The 27,592-nt window shown below is 49.6% G+C and overlaps 1 protein-coding gene across 1 annotated transcript in view; it reads left to right on the top strand.

The window, feature by feature from the left end:
- LMX1A (LIM homeobox transcription factor 1 alpha) overlaps positions 1–5,426 on the top strand; it is a 155,634-nt gene extending 150,208 nt beyond the window's left edge. The window contains exons 7-8 of the mRNA XM_004751434.3: positions 1,724–1,894; positions 3,300–5,426. Of these exons, the coding sequence (XP_004751491.1) occupies positions 1,724–1,894; positions 3,300–3,460 (332 nt within the window). The 3' untranslated portion in view covers positions 3,461–5,426. The remainder of the gene's footprint in view (positions 1–1,723; positions 1,895–3,299) is intronic.
- Positions 5,427–27,592: the final 22,166 nt, after the last annotated feature.

Genomic DNA, 27,592 nt, shown 5'->3' on the forward strand with positions numbered 1-27,592 from the left:
AGGCAGCCACTTAACCAACTGAGCCACCCAGGCGCCCCTGACCATGTCATTCTTAAAGGACTATGCACCCAACAGCATTGTAGCGGGATTCCCTAAGGGATCTGCTTGTACCTCAAACAGGAATCGTCAGCCATCAGTGTGCACAGAAATCACTTGACATGTGGTAAAGTACAGGTTCTGATTCCTCTAGTCTGGGTAGGCCCTGAGATTCTGCATTTTTAACAGACACCCGCTACTGCTGGCCCACGGACCACATTTTGAACAAGGCCATGACTGTGACATTGGCTCTCGGGCCCCAGACGGGACTCCTTGCCCTTTCAGGATAGACCTTGCCTTGTGCTTGATACCTGAGCTCGGCTCAGTATAGAATCTGACTCCTGCAGCCCAGATTTGTCGTGGCTTCTCATTTTCTACACCAAACAGTGTCTTAACGTCAAGATAGATGCTCAGAGAGGGAAGTTAAGCAAGGACATGGGGACTGGGGAAGGTTATTGGGGCAGGTTAGTCAGCAGACCCAGATGCTGCTCCTGCTCTACTCCCAGAGCTATTTGATCTGGGACCAGCCTTTCTGCTTCCTGGCACCCCAGGCTGACTGTCCCTGGGGAGGGAGAATGACGCCTACCAGCCCTGTTGCACTGGGCCTCCGGGAAATTCAGAGACGGTCACGGCCATGGAGAAGCCATGCATGTGGACTCTTACAGGCCAGCACGCTCGGGAGGTGGAGAACGCAGCAAGGCGTTATGAGAACACACATTCAGAGTGCTTGAGGCTTTGGAGAACTCAAAGGGCAACTCCGAGGGCAAAATCCTAGGGCTGATATAAGAAAGCAGAAGCTCGTGGGGAGTAGAGTCTCTGAGAGCTCAGAGGCCGATGTTCAGAGAACCCCACAGCAGGATGTGGAGGCAGGACGTGAGTCCTCTAGTCTCCAGAACTTTTCTACGCAAGTGTAGCAAGTTGTTCCAAAGCATGTTCACATGCCTCACGGACTCTTGCTCTCCGTTCCACAAGGTCAGCAGGGCTGGAGTCACGAACCCCACCTGACTGACACTCTCCCAGTAGGGGATGCTTGAAGGGTCTTTAGATCCATCCCCTCCAGGGACTGCCAAACTTGTGTGTAGCATCAAACACCTTGGATTTAATGATGTATTTCGAAGAAGCTCTCCAAGTTCAACTGCACCTTCCCCATCCCTGTTCTCTGAGGATGACCCATGATGGCCCTTGGGGGGTGGGGCACAGGCTGGGAACCACTGATGTCGCCTCATTCTGGACCATTTTATACATGAGGAAACCAAGAGCCAGGAAGTGAAATGATCTCTCCATGCTTGTCACCCTTGTGCCATCCTCTTGGACGCTGACTAGGGCTGACCTAGGTAAGGTCACAACAAACACGGCAGTTTCTGCTTTGTGCTCTGCCTGGTTGCTGGCTCTGGGGAAGCCAGCTGCCGTGTGGCCGGGCTGCTCAAGCAGGCCTGTGAGAAGTCTGTGTGGTGGGGTCCCCACAGTGGGATGGCAGACACAGCACGTCCCACTCCACGTCTGGGGCCCGTGGCATCACAGGCACCCGCCCCTCTCACTCCTCCTTCCAAAGTCATAGCAAAGGCTGGTATTGGGTCGGGACACCGGGCAGCAGGGGACATGAATTTCGGAAGATGCTCTCAGCCTTCTCTCCCAGCATGGGATCCCGTGCTGCACTTGGAGAATGACCTGCCTTCTCTGTCCCCAGCTCAGACCAACGGCAGCGGGAATGCTGGGATGGAAGGAATCATGAACCCCTACACGGCTCTGCCCACCCCACAGCAGCTCCTGGCCATTGAGCAGAGTGTCTACAGCTCAGACCCCTTCCGACAGGGCCTCACCCCTCCCCAGATGCCGGGGGACCACATGCACCCGTACGGTAAGACGGACGCCCACCCCTCAGGGACCTCTCACAGCCTTTCCTCCCCGACACATCTGCGCGGTTCCCAGATCCTCACCGAAGCAGCCGGCAGAGTACGTGCCCAGAAAATGCCACTAGAATCATGTAACCAGTGGCCGCAGAAGAAGGACCAGCACACAGAGTCGTTTGTGATAGTTCCATTCGAGAAAGCACCATGTCTCATTGAACGGATGTTACTTAGGGGCTCCAAACGCGCTCCTGAAGCGTGACCAGAACTGTGGGGTGTAGAGCAACCCCTGCCTGCTCTCAGCGCACCCCAGCTGGGGCTGCCTTTAGTGCCGGGCGTGAGGCTGGCTTAGGCTCCCCTACCTGCCCTGCTTGCTGCCTCAGCGGACGGTCAGCAGCCGGGCCGGGGCACGCTGATGGCGTGCGTGAGCTCCGGAGTGGAGGGCTGAAGTTCAGTCTCAGGGCCAGATGAAGGTCACTGTGTTTTTATACAGAGAAGGTCAGTGGCATATGTGATGCATCTAATCTGGGTCATCTGTGATAAACCGCACTGATAGCTAAAAATACAGTTTTATTTGGCAAACCTTCAAAACGGCATTAGAGAGACATGGCTCAGCTCACAGATTTTTGTCAAGCAAATGCTTTTTTTTTTTTTTTTTGCCTTCATTAAAAACCGTGTTGAAGTGACCGCTGTCCTCCCATGTGACGTGTGCAGCAGACTGGGACAAAGATCCAGCTCTGCAGACTTCACTGACCCTCATTCGGACAAACCGGGGAGCGTCTGAGCAGATCACACGTGCGGAGGCTGAGGGGAAGATGCCTCTGTTCTTGTCACTGGGGTCCCCGAGCGATCCACAGCTGGCCCTCCCATCTTCTCTGTCCCGGGTGTAAACTAGCCCAGGGTGGGCCCCTAACCCTCCTTCCTCTGCAGGACACACTCGGGGAGGCAGCAGACACTCGGTGTGATCTTGCTGTTTGAACGGACCCCTGTGACCCCGGAGGCGGCACGAGCCTCCTTCACAGAGCCCGTGTTGATTTTCTTCCCGATGCACATTCAAGAACCATTTTGGGGGCTGAGTCCTCCCGGAGCCCTGCCCCCCCCCCAGGTGGAGGTGCCCCTTCCTGCCCACTCCCCAAACTCACCGTCTAGACGTTCTGACATTTGCTGCTGCGGCACCCCGTTCGGGCCTCTGGCCTGTCCTAGTTGATAATGTTTTCTGTGGTTGGGCTTTCCGCTGGAGCCCGCTAAGGCCCTGAGAGGTCTTCTGCAGAGGGATGGGGTCCCCTCCGTCCCACTCCCCTCCTGGCTGTCCCTCCGCCCGCCCCACGGCATCCCGCTGGCTGCACTCCCCCACATTCCTGATCCCAAAGGGAATCCTTCTTCGGGACCCTCCTGACCATGTCGTCTCCATTTCAGGTGCCGAACCCCTCTTCCACGACCTGGATAGTGACGACACCTCCCTCAGCAACCTGGGTGACTGTTTCCTAGCGACCTCAGAAGCCGGGCCCCTGCAGTCCCGAGTGGGAAACCCCATCGACCACCTGTACTCCATGCAGAATTCTTACTTTACCTCTTGAGTCTTCCCCTCGAGTTGTGGCTGGGCTCCCACCCAGAACAACCGTAGGCCGCGAGGGGTCGGCCGGCGTTAGGATGGGGAGGCCAGGAAAGAGGTGGGCTGGGGAGGGAGTTTTGTCGGGGATGCTGTTATATTACGACCTGATGTAGCTCGGCATTTCCAAAGACTGAACACGTAACGGATCGCATAGTTTCATGTTTCTGATAAGTCTTAGCTTTAGGTGTGAAGATGTGTTTATCTCTAAGGACAGGGACTTTTAATATAGACATTCTTATGCAAACTATAGGTATCTAGAGACTCCTAACAACTTCCCGCTCTTTTGGGGAAGCTTTTGTCAAGAGGTGCATATGTCTACGCATCCATATACCCATAGATGGACAGACAGACAGACAGATAGATGTGTGTGCGTGTGTAAGCTTCCATGCTTTATCATCAGAGTTTATTCCTAATTATAACAGACACCAACTGTACAGCAAAAGTAACTTTATTTTCAGTGTGAACTATATTTAAGGAAATGCTTGATGCACTTAAGTTATAAAATGAGATAATTTACTTTTATAAACTTTATTTTTCGTTTGAAGAGACTTGTCGGCAGGGCAGAGAGGGCCGCTCCGCCTGAGCCCGGGGCGTCGAGTGCTGGAGCGAGTTCTCTTTTCAAGAGTGTCGTCGAGGTTCTTGCTCTCTTGGGGGTTGAATCATGGGGCTTGGAGGGGACAGAAAAGTCCCCGAGTGTGTTCTTAGAAAGGGTAAAGCCTAGACTCTTCAGCTTTCTTTTCAGTTCTGACGTGTAGTTGTGGGCAGCAGTAGGAAGGTCAGTTTTGCTCTTGAACTTCAGCAACGGCAGGTGTGGGATGAGGCTGACACTATGTACCTACCTCACTGGGGGACGCCGAGGCTTCATTCACCCCCCAGGACCCATGAGCAGGGCTGGAACGAATAGCTGGTATTTGTCTAAAATACCGGACCAGCCACTTGGCAAAAGAGGCTCCCGGAGGGGGAGACGGTTGGCACCCTGCGCCCTGAGGGCCACTCTGCCCGCCGAGGTCCCTGATGCAGAGCCTCGGCTGGGAAGGCCCGCTCAGGGCCTCTCGGGGCTGGAGTCCTGCGCTGGGGAGGAGGCCGTCGTTGAGGGGATGGAAGAGAGGGCATCGTGGTGTTCTAGACCAGGGGTTGGCCAACCACGGCCCTCAGGCTGTGTTTTATGGCCTGCCAGCTACAAATTTTGTTTTATTTCTTTCTTTTTTTTTTTTTTTTTTACATTTTTAAAGGGTTGTTTAAAAAAAAAAAAAAAGGACTATGGGACAGAGCGTATGTGCCCCGAAAGCCTGAAATATTGACTACCTGTGCTGTCTGGCTCTTTTCATAAGATGTCGGCTGGCCCCCGTTCTAGAAAATCTATTTCTAAACAGCCTTCTGGAGCTCAGAGAGGCGGCAGGGATCCAGGCGGAAACCCGGGCTGCTTCCTTCTGTCCCGCTGTTCGGACTTGGAGCCAGAAGGGCCTGCTGCCATCGAACGCGGGAGTCTGCACCCTGCCCTCCACTCGTGGTGCTAGGACCAGCTACTTCTGGGCTAGGAGGCCTCCTGGGAAAGCAGACGGGTCTCAGGGGGAAGCCGGGGGGTCCGATTGGAACCCTCTGAGAGGGGCCAGTCCAGGCTTGGCCTCACTGCCGAGGACGTCCAGGGCCTTCGACCCTTGTCCCTTCACTCTCTGCAAAGGGGACGTGATCCCTTATGGTAGAGTCTGTGTTGTGTGATTTTTGTGCTCATGTTTATAATTTATGTAAACCACCCAGAAGCCCAAGCCAGTCTGGGAAGTGGAAATCGTGCAGATGCTGTGGGACTCCGTGGGCTTCTGTGGCAGAGAGCTGGAGAACGTAGCAGAAACTGTGTGAGTGAAAACAAATAGAGATCCTTCCTCCACGCGTAATGGCATACCGAGATGAAATTAAAAACCTCTTACACATGAGCTGTCGTTGATTCAGGGGCAGGGGTGGGGTGGAGGGCCCGGAACCAGGGGGGCCTGGGTGTTTTGTCGACGGGGGCCTGGGGAGGAGCACAGGGCGAAGCTGAGCGTGAAGAGAAAGTGACTTCAGAGAAACCTTCCTGCCTCGGTCTTCACGAACCCGGCTGCGGAAGGAGGCCCGGGGAACATTCCGCCGGCGCTGTCAAGTTCACTCGAGGCGGGGTGGTTTGCAGTGTGTGGTGTGAGGACGTTAGCTTGGAAATCAGAGCAGGAGAAAGATGTCTCACCCAGGACTGAAGGGCGATGCCCGGGCAGGATGGGGGCGCGGAGCCCCCGACCGGAGCTTCTCCCAGACTCCACAGTGGCCTAACATGTGGTATCTGGGTGACTGTCACGACTATGACGAAAAGAAGTACGGAAATGGTAGGAATGAGTGCGAGACCAGGACTTACACTCCAAAGGCGGCATCACTTCCGTGTGTCCTCTCGTCCGCTGGCCAGACCCTGTCCCCTCCCCCCGACCTCTGCTCACGCTCCCTGTCAGAAGCGGGCTCGGCCTCCTGCCGAGGGCCTGGGAGCAGAGAGAAGGGAGTTAGGAAGCCAGGCTGGCGGGAGGAGCCCTCACCCGGGCTGGCCCTGGTTCTGTCCCCAGATTCCGCAGAGGGCCCCGGCTGGGGGCCGTTCCCTGTCACCGTCTGTCTGCCCGACGGCTCCTTAGCCTTCAGCTTCGGCCTGTCACGTGGGGTGCGGGGTCTGTGTGGGGAACCCAGCCAGTGCCACCTGCTGCACCACCCCCCGATTTCCTAACCCAACAGTAGGAATTAATATTTTTGCTCACCTGACGGACCTGGGGAGGAGTTTGAGGGCACCTCTATTCCCTTCCAAGATATTGGCGCCGATGGTTTTTTCTTCTTTTCTCTTTACTTCTTTCTTAACTTTTTAAATTTCTTCTTTCCTCTTTTCTTCTTTTTTCTTCTTTTCCTTCCCCCTCCTTTTCTTTCCTTCCCTTTCCCTTCCCTTTCCTCTTTTCTTTCATTTTCTCTTTTCTTTTTTTCCCCTTTTCTTTCCTCTCCTCTCCGTTCCTTTGCTTTCTTTTTTTTTTTCTTCTTCTTCTTTTCTTCTTTTTTTCCTTTCTTTCTTATGGCTCGGAGTAGGCACACACGGGGTCTGAATCCCAGTCTCCCCCACCCCCCGCCACCTACAAGGTCAAACTGGGTGGGTTACTTCCCTCTCCTGAGCCTCTCACTCCTCATGCATGGCACAGGTAGGGTGCTTGTCCCTAGCAGAGGTGACAAGGTCAAGTGAGATGACACAGGCAAAGCCCGGAGCCCTTCAGGGGGCACACAGCGAGTGTCCACTGTGTGGCGGCAGCTGCGCCAGGGGCCAGGTCTACCGCTGGGGTTCGGTTGTTGGTGCAGGGCTAAGGCAGTCTCTGTCCTTATTAGAGGAGAAAGGAGAAAACCCCCTGGTTCACCTGGGTCCCCCTGGCATCAACATAATCACTTTTTATGTAACTTCTTTAAACCTCAGTGTGGGTCTTAATATAGCCTGACTCACAGTTGTGGGAGAGCTGGGTTGGTGGGGTGGTTGGTTTTTTTCAAGCCGGCAGATAAAATTCCAATTCCAAGGATACACCATGAACTTTGCCCCCTAAGGAGAAGCCGTCAGGTCACAGGCGATTTCTCTAGCTGTCCATAGTCAAGTTAGGGCTGAGGTGAGAGAGAGGCCCCTGATCCATAGTCCGAGCCTTTTCTGAGCGGCATCGTTTTGAGTCGACCTGCCATGAATCAAAAATGGGAAGAAACTGGAATTAATTTGTCAATTCCAAACCCAAAGACACATTTCTAAGGGTTCTGCGAGGCAAATCCAAGCGTCTCTTTCTCGCTCCCTTCCCCCACCCTCCCAGTGCAAACACATTCGGTCCAAACTGGATACAGACAACTTCAACTAGAATGAAACCCAATACTACATTGTTTCCTTGAGTCCCTTTGTCTAGCCTGTTGCAACATTGTTCCATGACTGGATGGGGAGAGTTCAAAAGAAGGCCTCCTTGAGCTTACAGGCCCTGTCCACATGGGGGTGGGGGAAGACTGGGGGTCCCTGGCCCCAATGCTTTTGTCCTATCTGAAGTTCCCAGGATGTGTGACTTTGACCAAGGCTCTGGGCCCCCATTTCCTCATTTATCAAATGGGGCCAATGATGCTCACCTGTCTTACAGGTTGGTCGTCATGAGTCTCCAAGGAAACAGGAAAGATCTCAGTAGGCCGTGGACCACTGTACAAGTAGCCTTGGGATCTCGTCCCAGGAGGCGCATGCTGATGGACAGCCTGGCACCCTGTGCATTGCTCCTGCCTGAGTGGGTGCCCATGGCAAGGAAGGGGCACCGTGGATCTGAGGGAGATCATTTCTTTCCTGCCCCAGCTGCTGTAGGTTACTGCTGCCATGGCCTGATGGGCCTTCTCCCTTCCAGGGGAAGATTCTGGGAAGGAAAAAAACAAAAACAAAAAACAAAACCTACGGTGGCCTCTAGTGGCCAGTGCATTAGGTCACCTGTCTGTACCTGCAGGCTCCCTCCATCCGGCACCCCGTGTGCTTAGGAAGGGAAAGTGGGGCCCGCCCTCAACAGGAATGCCGCTGACCAATCTGCCTCCGTTAGCACCTCATGTGTTCACTGAATTCATTTCACCAGCATTTGCTGAGCACCAAGAATATGCCCTACCGTGAGCCGTAGAAATAGGATCAAGTGGAAAGAGCTGTGGGCCCCGCTCTCCCGGAGATGACAGTTAGTCGGGGAGAAACGTGAACAAACTGAACTTGCCTTGTATCAAGAGCTGCAAAGGAAGGGCACCTGGGGGGTTCAGTCAGTTAAGCGTCTGCCTTTGGCTCAGGTCATGATCCTGGGGTCCTTGGATCGAGCCCCACATGGGGCTTCCTGCTCAGTGGAGAGCCTGCTTCTCCCTCTGCCTCCCACTCTGCTGTTTGCTCTCTCTCTCTTTCTCTCAAATAAATAAGTAAAATCTTGGGGGAAAAAAAAAAAGAGGCCCACAGGAAAAGATGTAGGACATTATGGGACTGTAGATCCTGGTGACTCGTGTCCTGTACCCAAGGAGCAGGGCACAGAACCAAAACTAGGCCAGCGTCCCTTTCCAGGACTTGAACCTAAGGGACTGGCAGAAAGCTGGAAACTTGTTTCGAGCTAACCCATTTCCACACGGGCGCTTGCCAAGATGACCACACTGCCTGCTGTCTGGCCCCTGAGATCCCCACTCTCCACCTGTTGCCAAAAGGAGTCCCCATGCCCCCTCTGGCTCTGTGAGCGGTCTGCTCTGCTCATCCCACAAAAGGCCCTTTTTTCCCCTCAAGTTAGCCTGAATTGGTTTCAGTCGCTTGCAGCCAAAAAATCCCGACAGGACCTATACACCTACAAATTTTGTGGGGGAAAGAGAGAATGTGTACGTGTGTGTTCCTCTGGATTCCATTGCATAGCTGTCACATCCTTTATTTTATAGATGAGAAACTTGTGGCTCAGAGGAAGTAAGGCCAGGGTTGCAGAGTTGATTCGGGGCACAGTTGAGTTTTCAGTTCATTTCTCTTGGCTCTCTGTCTTTGCTTGTCCCCCCAAGCCTGACTTCTCAGTGGCCGGGTTCATGGAAGTCAGGAGTACATGCATGGCGGGGAACTGGGAGAGATGCAAAGAAGTCAAAATATTTTTCCTGCCCGTAAGGAGCTTACAATCTAGTTGCGAGTAAAGAACATGCACACGAACTCCCCGTGTACGCCTGTGTGTGCCAAGAGTCAGGGCGCTGGCATGCATGATGGGTTGAGGCATTCAGAAAATAGAGAGCTTGTTGGGACAAACGACCAAGGAAGGGAAAAGATACTTTACCAAGAGAATGGGGCTGGGATTGAACCTTCAAAGATAGGCTTGGTGGCCATAAATGTAAAGCTTAGATTTTTACATGTCAGTGATTTAATACATATGTTGAGAGGAGGAAGAAGTACATTCTCAACAAAAAGACCAAAGTGGATAAAGGCACAGAAGAAAGGGTGCAAGGCACGTTCAAGTGTAAATGCACGGAGACCGTTCTGGTTGGGCAGAGGGTTGACTAATGGCAGAACTAGAGGAAAATCGAATGAGATCGATGGTAAAGGTGTTGCCACTAATTCATGAACATGGATCAAAGGCTTCCATTTCAAGGTGTAGCTGTGGCTGCTGGTCGTTCCCATAATTTATTGTCTCCTAAAATGAATTCTCCATTTGTTACTTGGAATAAAGCCTATACCTCTCAAACTCTAGTGCAACTAAGTTGGTTCATTTGACCAAGTTGACCAGCGAGATAAGTAGAAGGGTCATATGGCATTTTTGAGGCACCTTCCTTAAAAGACCACTGGCATGTGCCCTTTCCCTCTTCTGTCATTTTCTTCTTCCTGGCTGCAATGCAGATGTGATGGCTGGAGCTGGAGCAACTCTCTTGGGTCATGAGAGGAACCCAGGAGTGGAGGTGACACATGGGGAGACAACACAGGAGGAGTCTGGATTCCTGAGGACTTCTGGGAGCCAAGCTGGCATATTAGCCCTGAACTACCTACATCCTAATTATATATATGCAGAGAGAGAAAGAAAGAAACTTCTTTCTTTTATTAAGTTACTGTTGTTTTGGGTTTCTTCAATTTACAGCCAAATCTAATCCTGACTGATACACAAAGCCAATCCCAATTAGGAAGAAATCTAAGCCCATTTTGTTCCCCTCATGCTGCTGAGATAAACAGAGAAAGGTCCAGACAATATATTTCTAGGCAATTCCTAGCTCAGGGGCCTCACTACTGGGGTGAGGCGGAAAGAGGCGGGCACGGTTGTCCTGTGACTTTAAAATTTATGCATAGGTGATCTGGAAAGCAGTTACTTTAGAGCTGGGTCCTCTTATCCTTTGAAGAAAAGGAAGTAAAGGCGGTTTATTTGCCCACCTCATCTGAACACACTTCTCTAAATATCCCTGTCTATCTTTGGGCGTCCTTAAGCAACGTAGAATTTGACGAGTTCACCCAGCCTCCGGAAGTACCCTATAGTCTTTCCTGTGTACTCGTCTGTAGTGTTGGCACACGGCAGCATACACATTTTGAACACATAGTATGCATATTTGCATTATTTACACATATATGTATGTACATGGCACGTACGTGCACACACACTTACGAACACTATCCCGTCCCGTGCCAATAATGAGCTACGGACTGATTTTAGGGAGAAACCTTCATTCCCAGGTCCCCTGTTTCCGTGAGGAGATTTCCACTAGAGAAATGCTCCTGGGCTCTCCTCTCAGCCCTAACTTGCTTCTCCTCAAAGGAAGAGTCGAGGAACTACCTGATTGGTGGTTCCGGGAAAGGAGCTGAGAACGCTTGGCTCAGCTCTGCTGGGTCTGTGGGTCTCTGGTGTCTCTCCATGGCCTGGGCGCGTTAGGTGTTCTTGGTGTATCTATGTTCGAGGTAACTGGGACAGAAGTGGAGTTTGGGGGACAGTTCCATTGAAGAAGATTACAGCTGGGGGATCCTCTGTGGCTACAGATCAAAGCATCATTCTTTATTTAGAGTTACCGATAAAACTAATTTTTTTTCAATAAAGATGATTTTTGAAAAATTTTCTTTTCTCTGGTTCCTTTGTAATATTTCCTGGTTAGTTATAATGTAGAAAGCAATGATAGTGATGTTATTTATTGTTCCCCTAAAAGTCCCAAATTAATACCCATTAGGGATCTCACAAAAAAGTCCTGCAATGTGTGGTCAGTCTAAATAAATTGTTTATTTGTTCATGCATTCCGTATTTAAGACCAACTTTTTAAGAACTACCTTTATGCCAGTCAGTGAACAAGGGTAGTGGGTATGGATTTAAGGTAGAAAGCACAGCTTTGTAAGAAACGTATCTCTTTACATTCTTTTCTGACTACCTACAGTCTAATTTCTGTTCCTTTCCTGCTGAGCTGGGTCTCCCTCTCTAACCCCATGACCATGTTCTAGACTTAGGTCTTGGGCAGGGCCAAAGTGGCAGAGGAGTTAGAGGAAGGGGCCCGTCAGATATTGGTCTCTGCCATACACCCAGGGTCATTGTCACTGTCAACACCAGGGCTCTCTTTCTTCACAGCTGTCATGGTCCTGGCGTGCATTTAAGGTACCTTCTCGGGTCTTCTGATAGCATTACTGGGAAGCCCGTAGCCTCCCGTCCTTATTCTTTCTCCGAATCAAGTCAGGGACCCCCTCCTTTTAATAGGGTAAACGCTTTTCTAAGCTTTTCTTCCTTAGGTTTCAAGACACTTAGTCTGCATCCCGAATCTTTACTCTCGTGCCTTTAATTCTCTGATGATGTAATAAAATAATATTTTAGAGAGGTGTGTTTTTCTGCCACACGAGGGTCTGGAGATAATATTTCCCCACAGAGTAGAATTCTAGCTGGTGAGAAAGGGTTTGTAATTAGATTGTTATGATGTAATTAGGCTTTTAACAAAGGCGTAAATGCAGAGTTCCAAAGAGGCAAAGTGGAGAGGGCGGGTTAAGCACGAGTTATGGTGGGGCTGGTATCTGATCGGGGCCTTGAAAGGTGAGGAGAATGCCGGGAGTGCGGAGGGAGGGGGAGGGCAATCCAGAAGGGGGAAAATCTGAGCACAAGCAGGACACTCTGTGTAGGGGAAGATGGCCCTTATGGCTAGAACAGCAGAAGCATGTGGGAGCGTGGGTGGGGATGGCCATGACATTAAATGAGGGCCCTGTTGACTCGGAAGGGTCTCAGATGCTTCCCTAACAGGCCGGGCTTTATCCATGAGGCATCAGAAATTATTCCCCCGTAAACATTTCCTGAGCATCTACTAGAAAGGGTCACTGCTATGGGATCCCCTACAGATGCACATGCAGCTTCTATCCTTACAAAGCTCAAAGGTTAGCAAGGTGGTAAGACATAGTATTAATTATCTTGAATACATTTAACAAAATATATGACAATTGCTTAACCATCTATATAAGACAAATAAACAAAAGACAGCAGGATCACAGAGACCTAAGTATAGATCAGGACTCTGACATGTGAGCCAACTGGGTCCTACAACCCCCAATGGTCAGACGTTTGAAACACCCCAGTGATGGATTCAACATTTCACTCTTCACTTAGACATTGACTAATGCAGAAACGGATACAACTGGGGCTGAAACGGCTTTGGTTCTTTCTTTTGCCGTGGTGCCAAGATGGGGAACCAGCATGACCAGAGCATAAGCTTTGGACTCAGACATTCTTGCGTTATCATTCTGCCCCTTACTGCCACATAGCCCCTCCCCCCAAATCTCGTATTTCCTTATCAGTAAATGGCGCTAGAGCTTGGTATGAGGAGAAGGGAAAGATCCATAGTTGCGTGCGATATGGTGGCAATCGGTGCCATCACTCTGGACACCAAGTAGTGGCCCGGTGGAGGGATGTGGGATTGGGAAGGGAGAGAAAAGGACACTAATTTGGAGACTCACCTGGTGGCAAAAGTGACAGGACCTGACCACAGGGAAAGGGAGGATTTAAAAACAATCGGAGCCCCAGTAACTGGAAACAAGGTGATGCCTTTAAAAATCACAACACAGAGAAAATCCTGCCCTCCTGTCCTCCTTTGCCCGGGAAGCTCAGCCTTAGACAAATGGGAACACAGAACTCGGAAGTGGGTTTGAAGCAGCTGTTGTGGGATGTCAGGACTGTGTGTCAGAGCAACTCAGAGGAGTTTTTCCAGGGGGACAGCTCTGTGCTGCAGATGAGAATTCTGGAATAGCAGGAAGCCGGGTGTGGTGGGGGCTCAGAGATGAGGGGGGTCTTTGGAGGGAGGAGGGAAGGGCACCTGGCCGGGAAATGGAGGTCCCCTCAGGTGCAGGAGGGTGAGGAGAGGAAAAAGAGCGGGTTTCAGGATTGACCTTCCTGTAGGGATTGGGACATTCCATCAACAACCCCTTCTTTGTCCTCAGATCTTGCCTGATGGCCAGCCCGAGATTGGCTGGGAGATCACTTTTCAGGTGGGGAGGTCCCCTTGATGTTATCAGGAAAGGGCAAGAGCTTGCCCTGAGTGATCTTATGCTAATGACCTTGCTTTGCAAAGGAAATAGCTTGGAGTCAAATGGAGGGGTTTCTCTCCAGAGAACAGTTGGAGTGGGGCAGAGACAGGGCTGGAACCCGGTCCCCTGCTAACCTGAATGTCAGATAGTGGACTGCCCCTGGATCCAGGCTGTCCACTAGGAAGAGAACAGGAGCCACCTGTGGCATTGTAAATTTCCCAGCAGCCATCTTAAAAAAAAAAAAAAACAAGAAACAATGAGTGATAGTAATTTCAATACTATATTTTATGAAACCCAATATATCCCCAATATTAATTTTCAACATGGACTGCTAGCCACATTTTGAGAGCTCAGTAGCCGCTGTGTGGGGAGTAGCTACTTCACTGGACAGCAGGCATCTACACAATTGGGGTCAAAAAAGAATTTCAAACACCAAATGAGGGGCAAGAAGGAATTTGCAGTTCGAGCTGGAAATATCTGAACAAGTAGCTCCATTGCAGCTGAAATTTGATAGCATTTACCTGCATTTAGGGTCCAAATTCACTATAAGCCAAAATCTCTGAATTTCTTGCATCCTCTTTCTTTTCTTCTACTTCCTGGTACCCCAAAACCCACTAGAAAGACAATACCAAAGAATGAGAAAACAAGGACTTAGTCAAGTTTGTACCTCATTATCCAAGAGGAATTATGCTAATCAGTGGAACTTAGGTCAGTCTGACCAGCAGAAATACATTCTACATTTCATTACTCAGGGTGGCTGTCTGCAGCTCTGAGTTCACTGGACATTTTCTTGCTGCTTGGACTATTTACGCTCTGGGGTTAAGGCTACATTTGGATGCGGCTGACCGTTCTGTGTGAACTGACCTTGAATTGCCCTTAACCACGGTCCAGATTAAGGCCAGACCTAAAGGTCACTAGTTATCATTTCCTGCTAGACATGATCTCCACACATGCACATCTTACCCCCGGTTCCTAGTACCGTGCCTGCCTGAGAACAGACATTGGGAAAAACTTTGTTGAATTAAGTGAGATATCCAAGAGGTAAGCACTTAGCTTTTGCCCCAGTGAAAAAGGAAACACAGATGGATTTCATCCCGACATAAAGCTGGCAGGGTGGCCTGGTCAGTCCCTGGAAGAGATGGGTGTCACTGATCAGCTGTTCATTTATTCTTCCAACAAACATACCCTGAGCACCAAAGCCATGCTAGGCATCACGTACTGCACCTGGTCAGAATCACGAATCAGATAAAGCCCCGCCCTCATTCAGGAGAGACACAGATACAAATAATTCCAATCACTATGTGAGACATGTCAAACTTGACGTTTCTGCCAAGGGGCATGGACATCTAGGAGGGTAAATTTAAATGGGCTTGGGGAATCAGGAAATGTCTCATGGAAGACACTGGGGCTGTGTCTTGAGAGGTGAGAGGGAGTTGGCTTGGAGACAAGGCTGGGGTGGGTGCTGTGGGCTTAAGCATGAGGTTGGGGATGTGAGGCAGGGGAGGGGGAGGGGAAGGGAGGGGGCACAGGGAGATGCCGCCCGTGTGCTGTATGGGTCGGCCAGCGGCTTGCCAGCATTTTCCTCTCAAGACCCATCACTTTTGAACAGTTATCGAGGACCCCAAAGAACGTTTGTTGACATGAGCTCTCTCTGTTGGGATTTACTATATTAGAAATTTGAGAGAATTTAAAAGTATTTTCTTCTTAGCTCATTTAAAATAACAGTAAGCTCCTGACATGTTAACACAGATATCACATTTTAAAAGAAGTAACTATATTTTCCCAAAGAAAAATAATTTAGCCTTGCATCTGTTTTGCATTCTTGCACATCTCTTTAAGGCCTCAGGTAGCAGAGGACATCTGGGTCTCACATCCGCTTCTGTACTTGTCTGTGGCAGTGCGTTAAATCTGGCTTCATGCAGATACATCAAGAAGGATATGGAGGAAGGAGTATTTTAATAGTTTTTTTTTTATTATGTGATTATCTTCCTTTCATATTACACCCAAACTTGATAGTTTCTTAAAGGTTGCTTGAATCTAAAATCATGTTCTCTGTTGCATTAAATTCCATCGGTACTATACACCTAGATCTTGGCTGCTAACACCATTCTTTCATCAAAATTCTCCTGGGAGAAATGGCTGATTCTAGTGGGACTGGGGCAGGAAGTATAAATGGTGAGCCTCGAAACACACACACACACACACACACACGCACACACACACGCAAGGTGTGTGAGGATGTATCAAAGGAGTCAACTGAAAAGGCTGTCCAAAGCTAGCATAATTTAAGCAGAAGAATTAATAAGGAAGCATTGGATTATAACCCCACATAAAGAATAAATATCAAGAGTTCTTATTGCTATAGATGAACGATTGAAGAAAGAAAGAAAGAAAGAAAGAAAGAAAGAAAAGATAAATCTCCATGTGAAGAATTCCAACTAATTTATACTGTGCCCTCAAGGAGAGGAAGATCAACTCCCTACTCCTTAAGTATGGGCTGCAGATAGTGATCAACTCCCAAGAGCACAGCACAGAAGGGAGGAAAAAGTAACTTAATAGTGGAGGAACCTTGCAAACATTCCCTTGGCCAGGTGACTGAAGTGAAACCAACAGTCATACATCAGGTCGACAGTATGTACCTTTGATGTGATGTGATGAAAACAGCACTTTACCACTGTGGTCTTGTCCTCCAAACCATGCCCCCAGTCTAATCAAGACAAGAACATCAGATAAATTCCACTTGAGGAACATTCTGCAAAGTACCTGACAGAGGTCGTCAAAAACAAAGTGAATCTGAGAAATTGTCAGAGCAAGAGGAGCTTGAAGAGACATGGCATGAAACACAATGTGATATCCTGGACGGGAGAAAGGACCTTAGGAAAAACTAAGTAACCCCAGTAAAGTAGGGGCTTGAGATGACAATAATGAATCAGCACTGGTTCATTCATCATAATAAATGTATCCTGCTAACGTCAGAGCTGGAAACGAAGGAACGAGGCTCGGGTTGTATGGGAATTCCCCGAATGGCAAATTTTTTCCCTAAAACTATTATAAAAAGTAAAGTTTATTAAAAAAATAAAAGTCTAGTGGTCTAAAAGACCTTGAATAGGTCTTTTATTCCACACTTAATGTTGTGACATCATTCATTGGTCTTTGGGAAAATATCAGTGCTCCAAGCTGGCCAGACCTTTCCAATGTCCCCCCATCTCATGGCACCTTATCAGCAATGTCGTATTTGCAAATATCACCATCGAGCTCATCAGAAAAGTTTTAAAGTTCTAGGGAGCTGTCAAGCTCACCAGCACATGTGAATTTTCAGAATTCTAATTTTCTTTTGAACGTCGGAACTTGGTCATTGGCAACAGAAACTGTAAGCTTTTCTCTTCAAAGTGATAGGTTCAATTCACGCATTTTGGAGAAAATGTCTGGCAAATTTTAGATCTGCCTAACCATGGGTGGCCATTTTTTCAAGTAAAGGTGGTATTCTGCCCAAAAGGTAGTTGTTCAGCTCACAAGGTGACCATCACACAAGGGCCCTGCGTGACCTAGGCAGACTCCAGGAAGCATACGTCCTGTGTGCGTACTTCCAAGAACATCACCCCAAATATAGAAAAGATGTGTACTTAAGGGTTGACATTTAATAAAATTAATCATTTCTGCTGGTTCACTTATTACATTCTTGAGTGAAAGTGGCTTTTTTTTTTTTGAAACGGGAGTCTGTGGGGATGAAGAACGTGCTAACAGCTGGCATAGTCTGTCACCACTGTCTCCATCCAGACCAAGGTTCTGGCCGCTGACCGACCATGACTTTGAAGAGTATTAAGCAGGGCAGAGGCATGAGAGGTTATATACCATGTCCTTCTGGCAGCAGTGGGAAGGATGGACAGGAGGGCAAGACACACGAGACAGAGAGATGGGTTGTCCCCAGTGACTGGCACATGCTCTGCTCCTACCTGCCCTGGGGGGGTGCTCTCTGCCCGGGATGCACCTGCCGGCCCCAGGGAAGCACCTGCCTGAGTGCTACTCTGAATACCTGTCCAGGCGCCCATGGGTCAGCGTAAAGTAATTTGTGGGTTCTTGCCCCGTGAGCTTCTCTAGCCCAAGGGTCTGATCCATCTTTCCCCAGGTGGCAGGCTTCTAGGGCGTCTGGGGGTCATTGCAGTAGAAGAAGGCTCTGCTAGCCTTGTCTGAACCCATCTCCAGATGCTGCTCTGAAGGCCCAGCCCTGCATCCCTAACAGCAGTGGTTTCCCCCGGTGTCCATGCGAGGGGGAAGGCTGCTCTTCTCCTGTTGGCACCCTAATGCCAGAGCGATCTTTCTGTAGGTGAATTTGACACCACTGCTGCCCCTTGAAAACTCTACAGCCTTATCTCCCCCCCTTTCCCCTCGTACTCAGGTTCTAGTCCCCAGAGTACCCCCCCCCGCCCCCGCCACCAGACCCCCTGCAGCGCCACACTCTCTCCCTCCTGCAGGACTTTGCAGAGGTTAATCATCTTACATCCCACATCCATTCACCCAGCCCTCCCCGGGGCGCGCGCATGCACATGGACACACGCACATGCAGGCGCGCACATGCACGCACATGCACACACGCATAAACACGCATGCGCACACGCACACATTAAACCCGCATGCGCACACGCACGCACTGGGGTAATTGACTCAACCTCCAGCTTTCAGCTTGGATGCCAGAGCCTCCCGGCGCTCTGCGAGCCCTCTCCCCGTGTCCGAGGCCTCCGCCCTTGTGCGGCCCTCGGAGCGCCCCTTGGACTGGACCAGGGGCGCGCAGAGACTGTGCCTGCCTTGTTCCGGTGGCTGCGAGGGCTCCTGGCCAGAGCCGGACGCTTCAGGTGCTTCTGTCCGCGGGAGAGCGCTCCGCGTCCCTGCTCTGGCGCTGCCCTGCCCTTGGCTCCCGAGAGCTCCGGGCCCGATACCCTGCCGTCTCAGGTCAGGAAACCAACCTCCGCGGAGACAGACTGCTGTTCTCGGTACGCAGAAGAGCGATGCGGTAAGGAGAGTGGGTTCTGGAGTCAGACACCCTGGGTGCACGAGAGCAGCCCTGTGTGAAACTTTCTGTGCCCCAGTAGCCGGCGGATAATCCTAGTACCTACCCCTACAGTACTGCAAGAATTAAAGGGAGCCATGCCTATAAAGCACCAGGCACGTATGATGATCCAAGAACATGCAGATTTTAGCATTTGTTCTTTTACTTTTATTTTCCATTACGGTGGTGTCCCCTCTGACCCTTCAGCGGGGTCAGTGCCAACTAAACCTGCCAAGGGCCTCCACACTCCCCATTCCTGGAGGCTTCAGGCTCCAGCTGTTGGTGCTGCTGCCATGCCCTCCACCCCCTGCAGCCTGGGTCCCATTGGTGTCCTGGAAGCCTCTCAACTGTGTTGCAACTCGTGGCCCTTTAGGTCAGAAGCACGAGTGCTGACCTGGGGCTGGGGCTGACTGGTGGAGGGCAGGAGTGGCAGTGCGAGCGAGTGTCCCAACAGTGTCTCTGGGGGCAGACAGCCTGAGGGGGCAGTGTGGGCTTCTACAGGTGTGGCACTGGGAGGGCTGCCCCAATCCTTTTGACATGGGCTCTGCTGTGTGGGTGGAAGGCCCACCTGCCTGCTGAGTGCAGCTCGGCCCAGGTTGGATGAAATTCCTGAACCTCTGAATGTTTAGGCTGGGGGATGTGGAGGGAGAGAGAATGGGTTTGGATTCCAGCCCAGCCCCCAGCCCCCAGGGCCCTCTCAATTTCTTGACCTGGGCCCCCTGGTGACCTGGCTGTGCCCCCCGGGGAAGCAGGTCTCCTCACCTCATCACTGGCTTCATTCACACTCATTCAGCAATTGAGAGCCCGCCTGCTCCCGTGAGGCAGGTGAGGTATGTTGTCAACACCCTTTCTGCAGCCTTATCTCTGATTGTAGGAGAAGGGCTTGTCTGCCAGTCAGGGGTTCCGCCAGCAGAAGGGGGATAGGTTTATGGCCCTAGAGGCCTCCACAGGCAAATGATCCAGAAACATGTTTACAGGGAGGTCTGAGACCTCAGGGCCAAAGCATGCAGGGGATCAATGAGCATTTACATGAAGTTTTAGTAGGTGACCAGCCACGGGCCCAGCACTGCTACACCTGTGCCTCCCCCCTGCCCCCCCAGCAGAGCTTATTCGCCTTTAAAGTGGAGAAAGCAGATTCCCAGTGTGGGGTAGATTTGCCTGTGATTCTGAAGCTTGCAGCCTGGACTCCGTCTCAGGATTTGCATCTCCAGAGACTTTAGGTAGAAATTTAAGGCTTACAAGTGCCAACACATGGGACACAACCGGTGCTGTCTTACCTCCCTTCCTCCCATCCATTTCTTTCTGTCTTCCACCAGGTATTTAACGAGTGTATGCTAAGTGCCAGGCCTTGCGGGTGCTGAGGATATAATGGGGACAAAGGCCACTGCTCGCAAGGACAGGAGCTGCGGAAGTTCTCCGTGTTGGCAGGGAGCCCCTGGAGAATTCCATCTGGGGACTTAGTCCCTCACGTGTCTGCAGCTTTGTAAGTACAGTTGTCTCCTTTTAGTCACTTCCTTGTGATCTAAATTAATTGACGCCAGTAAGCTTTGAATGGAACACAGGCCATATGATGATATTTACAGCTTACTTTGTTTGAAATAGTTCAACGTAGACTGTTGGCATCTTCTAAGACCTTGTCCCTCAGCAGCCGTCCCCCTGGGAGCCATCGCTGTGGTCACACATAATTGCAGCTTATTCATTTCCACTGAAGAGCTGCAGTATTGCAGCAGGAGAACAGAACACGGTATTTTTACCCATTCTGTCGACGCACATTCAGCTGTGTCTGTTTGGGGATTATTATAAAGCAACACGCTCCTTAACATTTTTTGCATGTTTTTTGGTGCACATCTGCAAGAGTGTTTTGGTGCACATCTGCAAGAGTGTTTTGCTGGCTCCCTTCCTGAACAGCATTTGGGATAAAATCGAGTTGACTGTATTAGAACATACCCCACATAGGAAGGATAAGGACTGTTTAGAGTACAGGTGTTGTTTACTAAGACACTTGTTTGAGTTTATCCATGGATGTCTCTGTATACTCTCCCGTCCACAAACACACCCTGCTCTGCACAGTACTTAGGTGTCAGGGCTGTTGCTGTGATATGAACAGCACCTCCTTAAATTGCTTGGCCTGGCAACAGGATATATGCAAATGAATGTGCATGTGTGTGCACACCTGCTGGGTCCCACTGTACAGGGTATATTTTTTACTATGGTAAAAAACTCATACAGTTCTTACTTTATTTCTTTAAGCATATTGAGCAGACTTATTTTATAATCTGTGCCCTGTAAGCCCAGCCGCTGAAATTCTGACAAGTCTGATTGATCTAGTGCTGTTCTTACCGGCTCTAATTCGATTTCTGCTTTATGATTTCTCAGACAATTCTGGTAGTATGAACCTGGACTTCAGACACTCATGAGAGTTGGCTAAGGGTTAAAAAAAATGGGGGGAGAGTTTTTCCGTTACCCACATCACAGCTTTGAGAGCATTGATTTTTCTTGTCTTCCCAGGTGGGAGGATTTCTAGTTTACTCTTTACTGAGACTGTAACCCTTTGGGTTTCCAGCTTCACTTAGAGTCTCCTGCTAGTCTTCCCAACCTGTGTCCTGTCAGGCTGTCTACTGTTCTCCATGTCTTGTGAGGTACGGAATCTAAAACTCATGGTGAGTGGGGGTTGGGCAAATGTTTTCAGAGAGAAAGTCAGCTTCAGGGCTCTGCTGGTTCTTCTTTACATCTTCCCCTTGGATTTCAATCTCTGCAGCATCCCTACTTTACTGTGTGTTCTTGAATGCATCTCAAGTTGTTTAAAATATAACCTGCCATTTTGTTGTTGTTGTTGTTTTCCTTGAGAAGGTTGGTCCAAGTACACTATGCTGTCCGAGTGGAAGTACCCTGTGCATTCTTGTAAGAGTCACAGTGAGCCCCATAAAAGAATGTTCTCCATGGTTCCCCCAGGACCTGTGCCCAACCCTTGCAACCCGGAATCCCCTGTGGGATTTTTTTCCTTGTCTGACTGGAAGAGATCGTTGCCTGGGATGTTCTGGCTACTGGGAGGGCACACAGCTCCCTCTCCAACTTTCCAGTCAGTGTGCACCGTACTCTCACTGGAGTTGTGAGAAGTTGTAACACTTGCTCTTCTTTCACTCATTTCCAGTGGTCCATATTCTTTCCATAAAAAACACTCATTTAGAGGAAAAGAACCAGTTCGTTGTTTCACAATTGGAACAGTAAATTGGATATCCCCTTACATTCCCATAAATATAGTTGGTGCTTTTTGCCGTATGCTGCCTTTGACTCTCCCCCGACCAATTCATCACCCCCCCCCCCACACACACACACCCCTCCAAAGTAAATCAGTAATAGGAGCTTTGGGATCAGGGGAGGGAGTGGCAAAGACCATGAATTCACTGAGCAGCGTAACACCCAAAAAAGAAATTGTGGGGTCTAGACGTTAGGCACTCTGATTCCCAGTCCTGATGGCTGTGTGTGTAATTCACCAGACAATGAGCACGTCCTGTGGGGGCAGGGACTACTGCGTGTGGTGCTGGGAGGACACAAGGGGGACTCGCCCTCCAACCTTGTAATGTGATTGGGAAGTTAAACACCTACATGACGTTTCTCTGCAAAACAGTCTTAAATAAACTCTAGAAAAGAGATTCAAGCAAGTTTTAACTTGGGTTTTAAGTGATGAACTTCAACAAGCAAAGGTTAGGGAGGCATATTTGGGCCAGAGGAATAGTTTGGGCAAAAGCAGGGAGAGCCAGAGACGTTCAAGGTCGGGGGGCAGTGTAGAGACTGAGTATGGGGTGCGCTGGGTACAGGGGCATGAACATGGCAGCTGCAGGCAGACCGGTATGGATGTCGGCAGGTCTGGTGGACTTGGGACCCAGGTCCACACTTCTGAAGTGGAAATAACAATAGGTGTCGTGTTACTGTGAGTACTTAGGGAAGTTCCCGTAGCAACCAAGACACTTAAAAATACGAACTTCAGGGACACCTGGGTGGCTCAGTTGGTTAAGCAGCTGCTCTACAGTGTAGCCCTTACTTTTAAAGGACAATGAGGGGTGCTCGGGTGGCTCAGTCAGTTGAGTGCCTGACTCTTGGTTTCAGCTCGGGTCGTGACTTCTTGGGTCCTGAGGTCGAACCCCATGGCCCCAGTTCAGTGGGGACTGTCCTGGAGATTCTGTCCCTCTGCTCCTCTGCCTTCAAAATAAATACAGAAATCATTTTTTTTTAAACAATTAGATTCTTTTTTGTTTGTTTGTTTGTTTTAATATTTTATTTATTTGACAGAGAGAAGTCACGACTAGGCAGAGAGGCAGGCAGAGAGAGAGGAGGAAGCAGGTTCCCTGCGGAGCAGAGAGCCCTATGTGGGGCTCGATCTCAGGACCCTGGGATCACCACCCGAGTCGAAGGCAGAAGCTTTAACCTACTGAGCCACCCAGGCACCCCACATAAATCTTTTTTAAAAAATAAGAAGAAACCAAGATCTAGAGAGGCTGTGACTGGCTCAAAGCCACAGGATCGGTCAGAGGCCAGGTTTCTCGTCACTGTGTTGTTACTGTTAACTCACACACACCCACGCCAGTCCCTTCCTCAGACCCGCCGCGCTTCCTTCCGTCAACTGCCACAGTGACTGCGCACACACGCCTGCTCAGCATGTGGACCAGCTGATGAATAACTGGGTGATTGTTTGGCCTGGCCGACTGTCTTACAGGCAGCACTAAGGGTTTTTCTCCTCTGTCTCTCCTCTTTATTACTGTTGTGAATTCCTCTCAAGAATTTGAGCAGAGGGCCGTGTCTGGGTGGCCCAGTTGGTAAAGCATCCAACTCTTGGCTTCAGCTCAGGGCATCATCTTGGGGCTGTGAGCCTGCGTCAGGCTCCATGCTCAGTGGGGTATGTGTTGGAGGGTCTCTCTCTCTCCCTCTGCCCCCCTCCCTCTCTAAAAATAATAACTATGTCAGTCTTTAAAGCATTTGAACAGAGAGCCAGACCACAACACACTGTATTACTTTCCTTTTGCTGCTGTAACAAATTTGCACAAAATGTAGTGGTTTAAAACAACACAAGTTTATTCTGCGACTGTTCTAGATGTCAGAAGTCAGCAGTGAGTCTTGTAGGGCTAAAATAAAGGTGTTAGTGGATGGTTTCTTCTGGAAGCTGCAGGAGAGAATCGACCCTTGCCTCAATCCCCCTTCTAGTGGCTGCTAGCATTCCGTGGCATTTCTTGGCTTATCACTTCACTGTAGCCACTGGCTTGGGTCATGACATTGACTTTGATAATCAAACTTCTTCTTTGCCCTCCCCCCTTTGTAAGGGCACTTGTAATGACATTTAGGACGCACTGGTTAAAGCCAATAACGTCCCCAGCTCAATGCCCAAACTTAATCAAAGTCCCTTTTGCTATATATGATAACGTTTACAGGTTCCAGGTGTTGGGACAGGGATGTCTTCAGGGGCCATTATTCAGCCGACCATATTCTCTGAAGTGCCTCCTATGTGTGTTCTCTCCTCCTGGGCATGGCATCCACATGCGTTATCTCCTTCAGCCCCTGGTCACTTTGTACAGGAGGAGAAGGTGGCCCATACACAGCTTATTATTGTCACATCACTAAGCCAGGGGTCCTGTGGCTGAGTCTAGGCTCTTTCCTTTATACTTTCATGAGCAAATAAGTTTATAGCTGGGGCCCTCTCTTCATAGTGGAGCAGTGGCCTGTTGGGCTCAGGGATCAAATATTGGGGATTCTCAGAATGAAGAAAAGTCCCAGGTTCTTAGGTCTCATCTTAGCTCTTTGGAAAGATCAAGCAAAAGTGATCATGAGATTCATTAGTTCTCTTACTCTTGCATATAGGAGAGAGATTGAGTTTCCCAGTGTTCTCAAGGTCTAATCCTTGACCTTACCAAACGTACAGGGTCCTCGGTCAAGGGAATTTAGTTGTACAAGTAAAATATGACTTGCTGAGAAGATCAATTATCTAAGGGTTATCATTTCTCAGAAAAAAAGAAAATAACTTCTCAAAGTAAGAATGCTCAGATTCATGTGATTTAGGCCAAAGGTGATGGGCTCCTTTCTCAGTTCTGTGCATCTCACACCACCCAGTACTTGTCTGAGAGCAGGTCAGACCCGAAGCTGGAGTAGATTGTATGTAGTAACTTGTCTATGCCTGCGTTCTGTTTGAGCCAAACAGTGGGCTCAAATGCCAAAAGGTGAGGAACATTCCTAAATGGGCTTACGATATTGGCTAGCGCTGGTGAGTTGAGTTGATTAGTACTGAGACAGCCACAGACAACTGGTCGATTGCTTCAGTCAATAAGAAACAAAATGAAGTCAAACTGATTTACATGAACTCAGTAGGAAGCCCATCAAACATCTGGGTACCAAGCAGGGCATGGCTCTGATTTTATTTCTCACTTTCATCCATTATTTTGGTGTCAGTTGGCTTCCTGATAGTAGGGCTCTGAGCTATTCATTGGTATTTTAGCACAGTCCCAATTCACCAGACATTTGCACAATCTTTCCCTCTCCGTCTGACCATGCCAGGGTATCAGTGCAGGGCAGAGCACTGACTGGGTGAAGACTAGAGGCTTTGCCATCGGTCTCTGCTGGGTCCAATCCCACCTCTGTTCTATGGTGTTAATGGACTGTGTGGCCTTCAAGGAGTGACCTTATGTCTCTGAGTCTCAGTTTTGTTATAACATTTATTTTATTTATTTTAGAGGGGGGAGGGGCAAGGAGAGAGACTCTCAGGCAGACTCCCTGCTGAGCATGGCGCCCCACACAGGGCTCAATCCCACCGCCCAGAAACCATGACCTGGGCCAAAACCCTGAGTCAGATGCTTAACCGATTGAGCCACTCAGGTGCCCTGGGTCTCAGTTTTCATATTTGTAAAATGGGTAATAACAAAAGTACTGTGCCCACCTCAGAGTTTTCATGAATATTAAGAGTGTTAATCCATGTAAAGCACTTCAAATAGTGCAGAGAACATAAAAAAAAAAAATACCTTCCAAAAAAGTTAGTCATTAACTTTAAATGTGTATACATCTGAAGCAGGGAGGAAAAGGAGTTTCTCCTAACAGTCAGTAGAAAATAAACAGGTAAGTCTTAGGTTTTACTTAGCTTGGTTACATTGGAGATTTCTAGCCATGTAACAATTTTCCCATTGGTCCTGGGGCCTCAGTTCTGAACACATACGAGATATGTCTTATGCCCACTCTAACAATAGATAGTTCCAGATTAATCTATTGAACAGTCTTTGAAATTTTACCTCTCCCACATCATGGTAAGTGTACTGCACGTTATCTAAACTTTAGCAAATATTTGTGGGCTAGCAGAATAGGGAAATTGGAGGATAATAAAAACCTGTTCTCCAGAAAATTTTCTGATCTTCTCACCTCAACAGCCCACTCCTGGTGGGCGGCTTGGTGGTCGTTTGTGTTCACATCCATAAGATGTTAGCACATCTCGTCCATATGTAGCTCAGTGTGGGCTTCCCAGAAAGCAGGGCTGAGTCAAAGAGTTAACCGAGAGGGGCCCCGGCAGCAGGGGTGAAGCATGGCAGAGTGAAGCGTGGGCAGGGTGAGCTGGTCACCCAGGCAGGTGACGGCTTGCTTCCCCCCACCCTGAGCCATCTGAGGAGGTCCGTGAGGTGCTTCTTAGGCCCGTCCTTGTGGGATGCAGCAGTGAAGGGGAAACATGTCCCCACTGTCTTCTTTCTACCGTTGACCAGAGCTGTGCCCGCGTGTATTAACTCTCTTGCGTTTCTGGGTTGTGCAGGTTAGGGCTCCAGGTGGGTTTCTGAGGTGTCCCTAGGCAGAGTGTCAGCAGAGAAGGCCAGAGGTGGGAGGTGAGACGCGATGGTCCAAGACGAGGGACAATCCAGGTACGGCGACGTGAAGCCGGTGGCAGCAGTTAGGCTGGGGGTATGGAAAGAGACACAGAAGTGGGTCAGTAGAGGGCATTAAACACATACGCCAGTAAATGTTTTTATTGTCCCTGGGACATGCTATGCCTGGGTTGAAAGACTGAAATGTTTTCTTTTCAACCAGTTCTTTTGACGCAACATAGTAGCACTCTGAGAAAAGGTTTGTAAGTACAGGCTGATAAGTTTGTATTTTTTTAAAAAATTTTACTAATGGACTTAGTGCTGAAATTAAACCAACCTCCTGAGGGCTGCATTGTCCAGTTCATGTGCCTGTTACATTAAGCAGCTACACGCCGTCCAGTGCCAGCTGATTTCAGCTTTGTTTCCTGCTGGGTTCATATTAGCACTCCTTTTTCTGATGGGGCCCCGATTCCCACCTTCCCATTCCAGTATACCATGCCCTGGGCTTCTGGGTCATGCCTGATGGACAGCTGCAGGTGCGCCGCCCCCCACCCCATCTGGTAGGTTGCTGGGCTCGGTCCAGACCCCTCCCATGCGGAGCACACGCTGCTGTCACGACACTGCACGGTGCCAGCCTCTCATGATGGAGCATGATGTGCTCAGCGTGGCCCTCTGCTCGGGGCGCTCACACGCATGACATTCCTCCCCACCTCTGTGCCACTCTACAGCTGTGCCGCCCGCCACTGGAAACGTTCTTGCCGGATTCTCCGCTGCGCTTCATGAACCAGCCACACGCCCCTCCCTGTCAGGGTGGTGGCTTACAGCGACACAACAAACCTCCCTTTGCTCTGTCTTCTGGGGTCCTCGATGTCTGCTACGTCTTCATGTGTGCCACATCAGAGGAATTCCCAGTCCAGGGGCGTGCCGGTGAACACGCTGTCCCACTCAAAAGCAAAAACCTGATTTGTCGTGTTTGTCAATTTCCGTTAGGTAAATTACTCCCATCATGGCCTATTCCAAGCTGCTAACCGTTGAACAAGCAGAATTCATGACCATTTCACAAGAGGTTCTCCCCAGAGGAGATCACTGATTTATTCCTCTGTTAGAGCTGAACACTACCATTTTTCAACTGTTAATTCCAGTTGCGTACTTTGTAAACTACTGCAAGGTGTCTGCTTGCTGGTGTAGCTCCTTGCTGAGCAGTGGAGTGTACAGGAAGGACACAGGCTCTGGAAC

This window comes from Mustela putorius, unplaced genomic scaffold, assembly GCF_011764305.1.
Source record: "Mustela putorius furo isolate JIRA1106 unplaced genomic scaffold, ASM1176430v1.1 tig00000508_pilon_pilon_pilon, whole genome shotgun sequence".
NCBI lineage: Eukaryota > Metazoa > Chordata > Mammalia > Carnivora > Mustelidae > Mustela > Mustela putorius.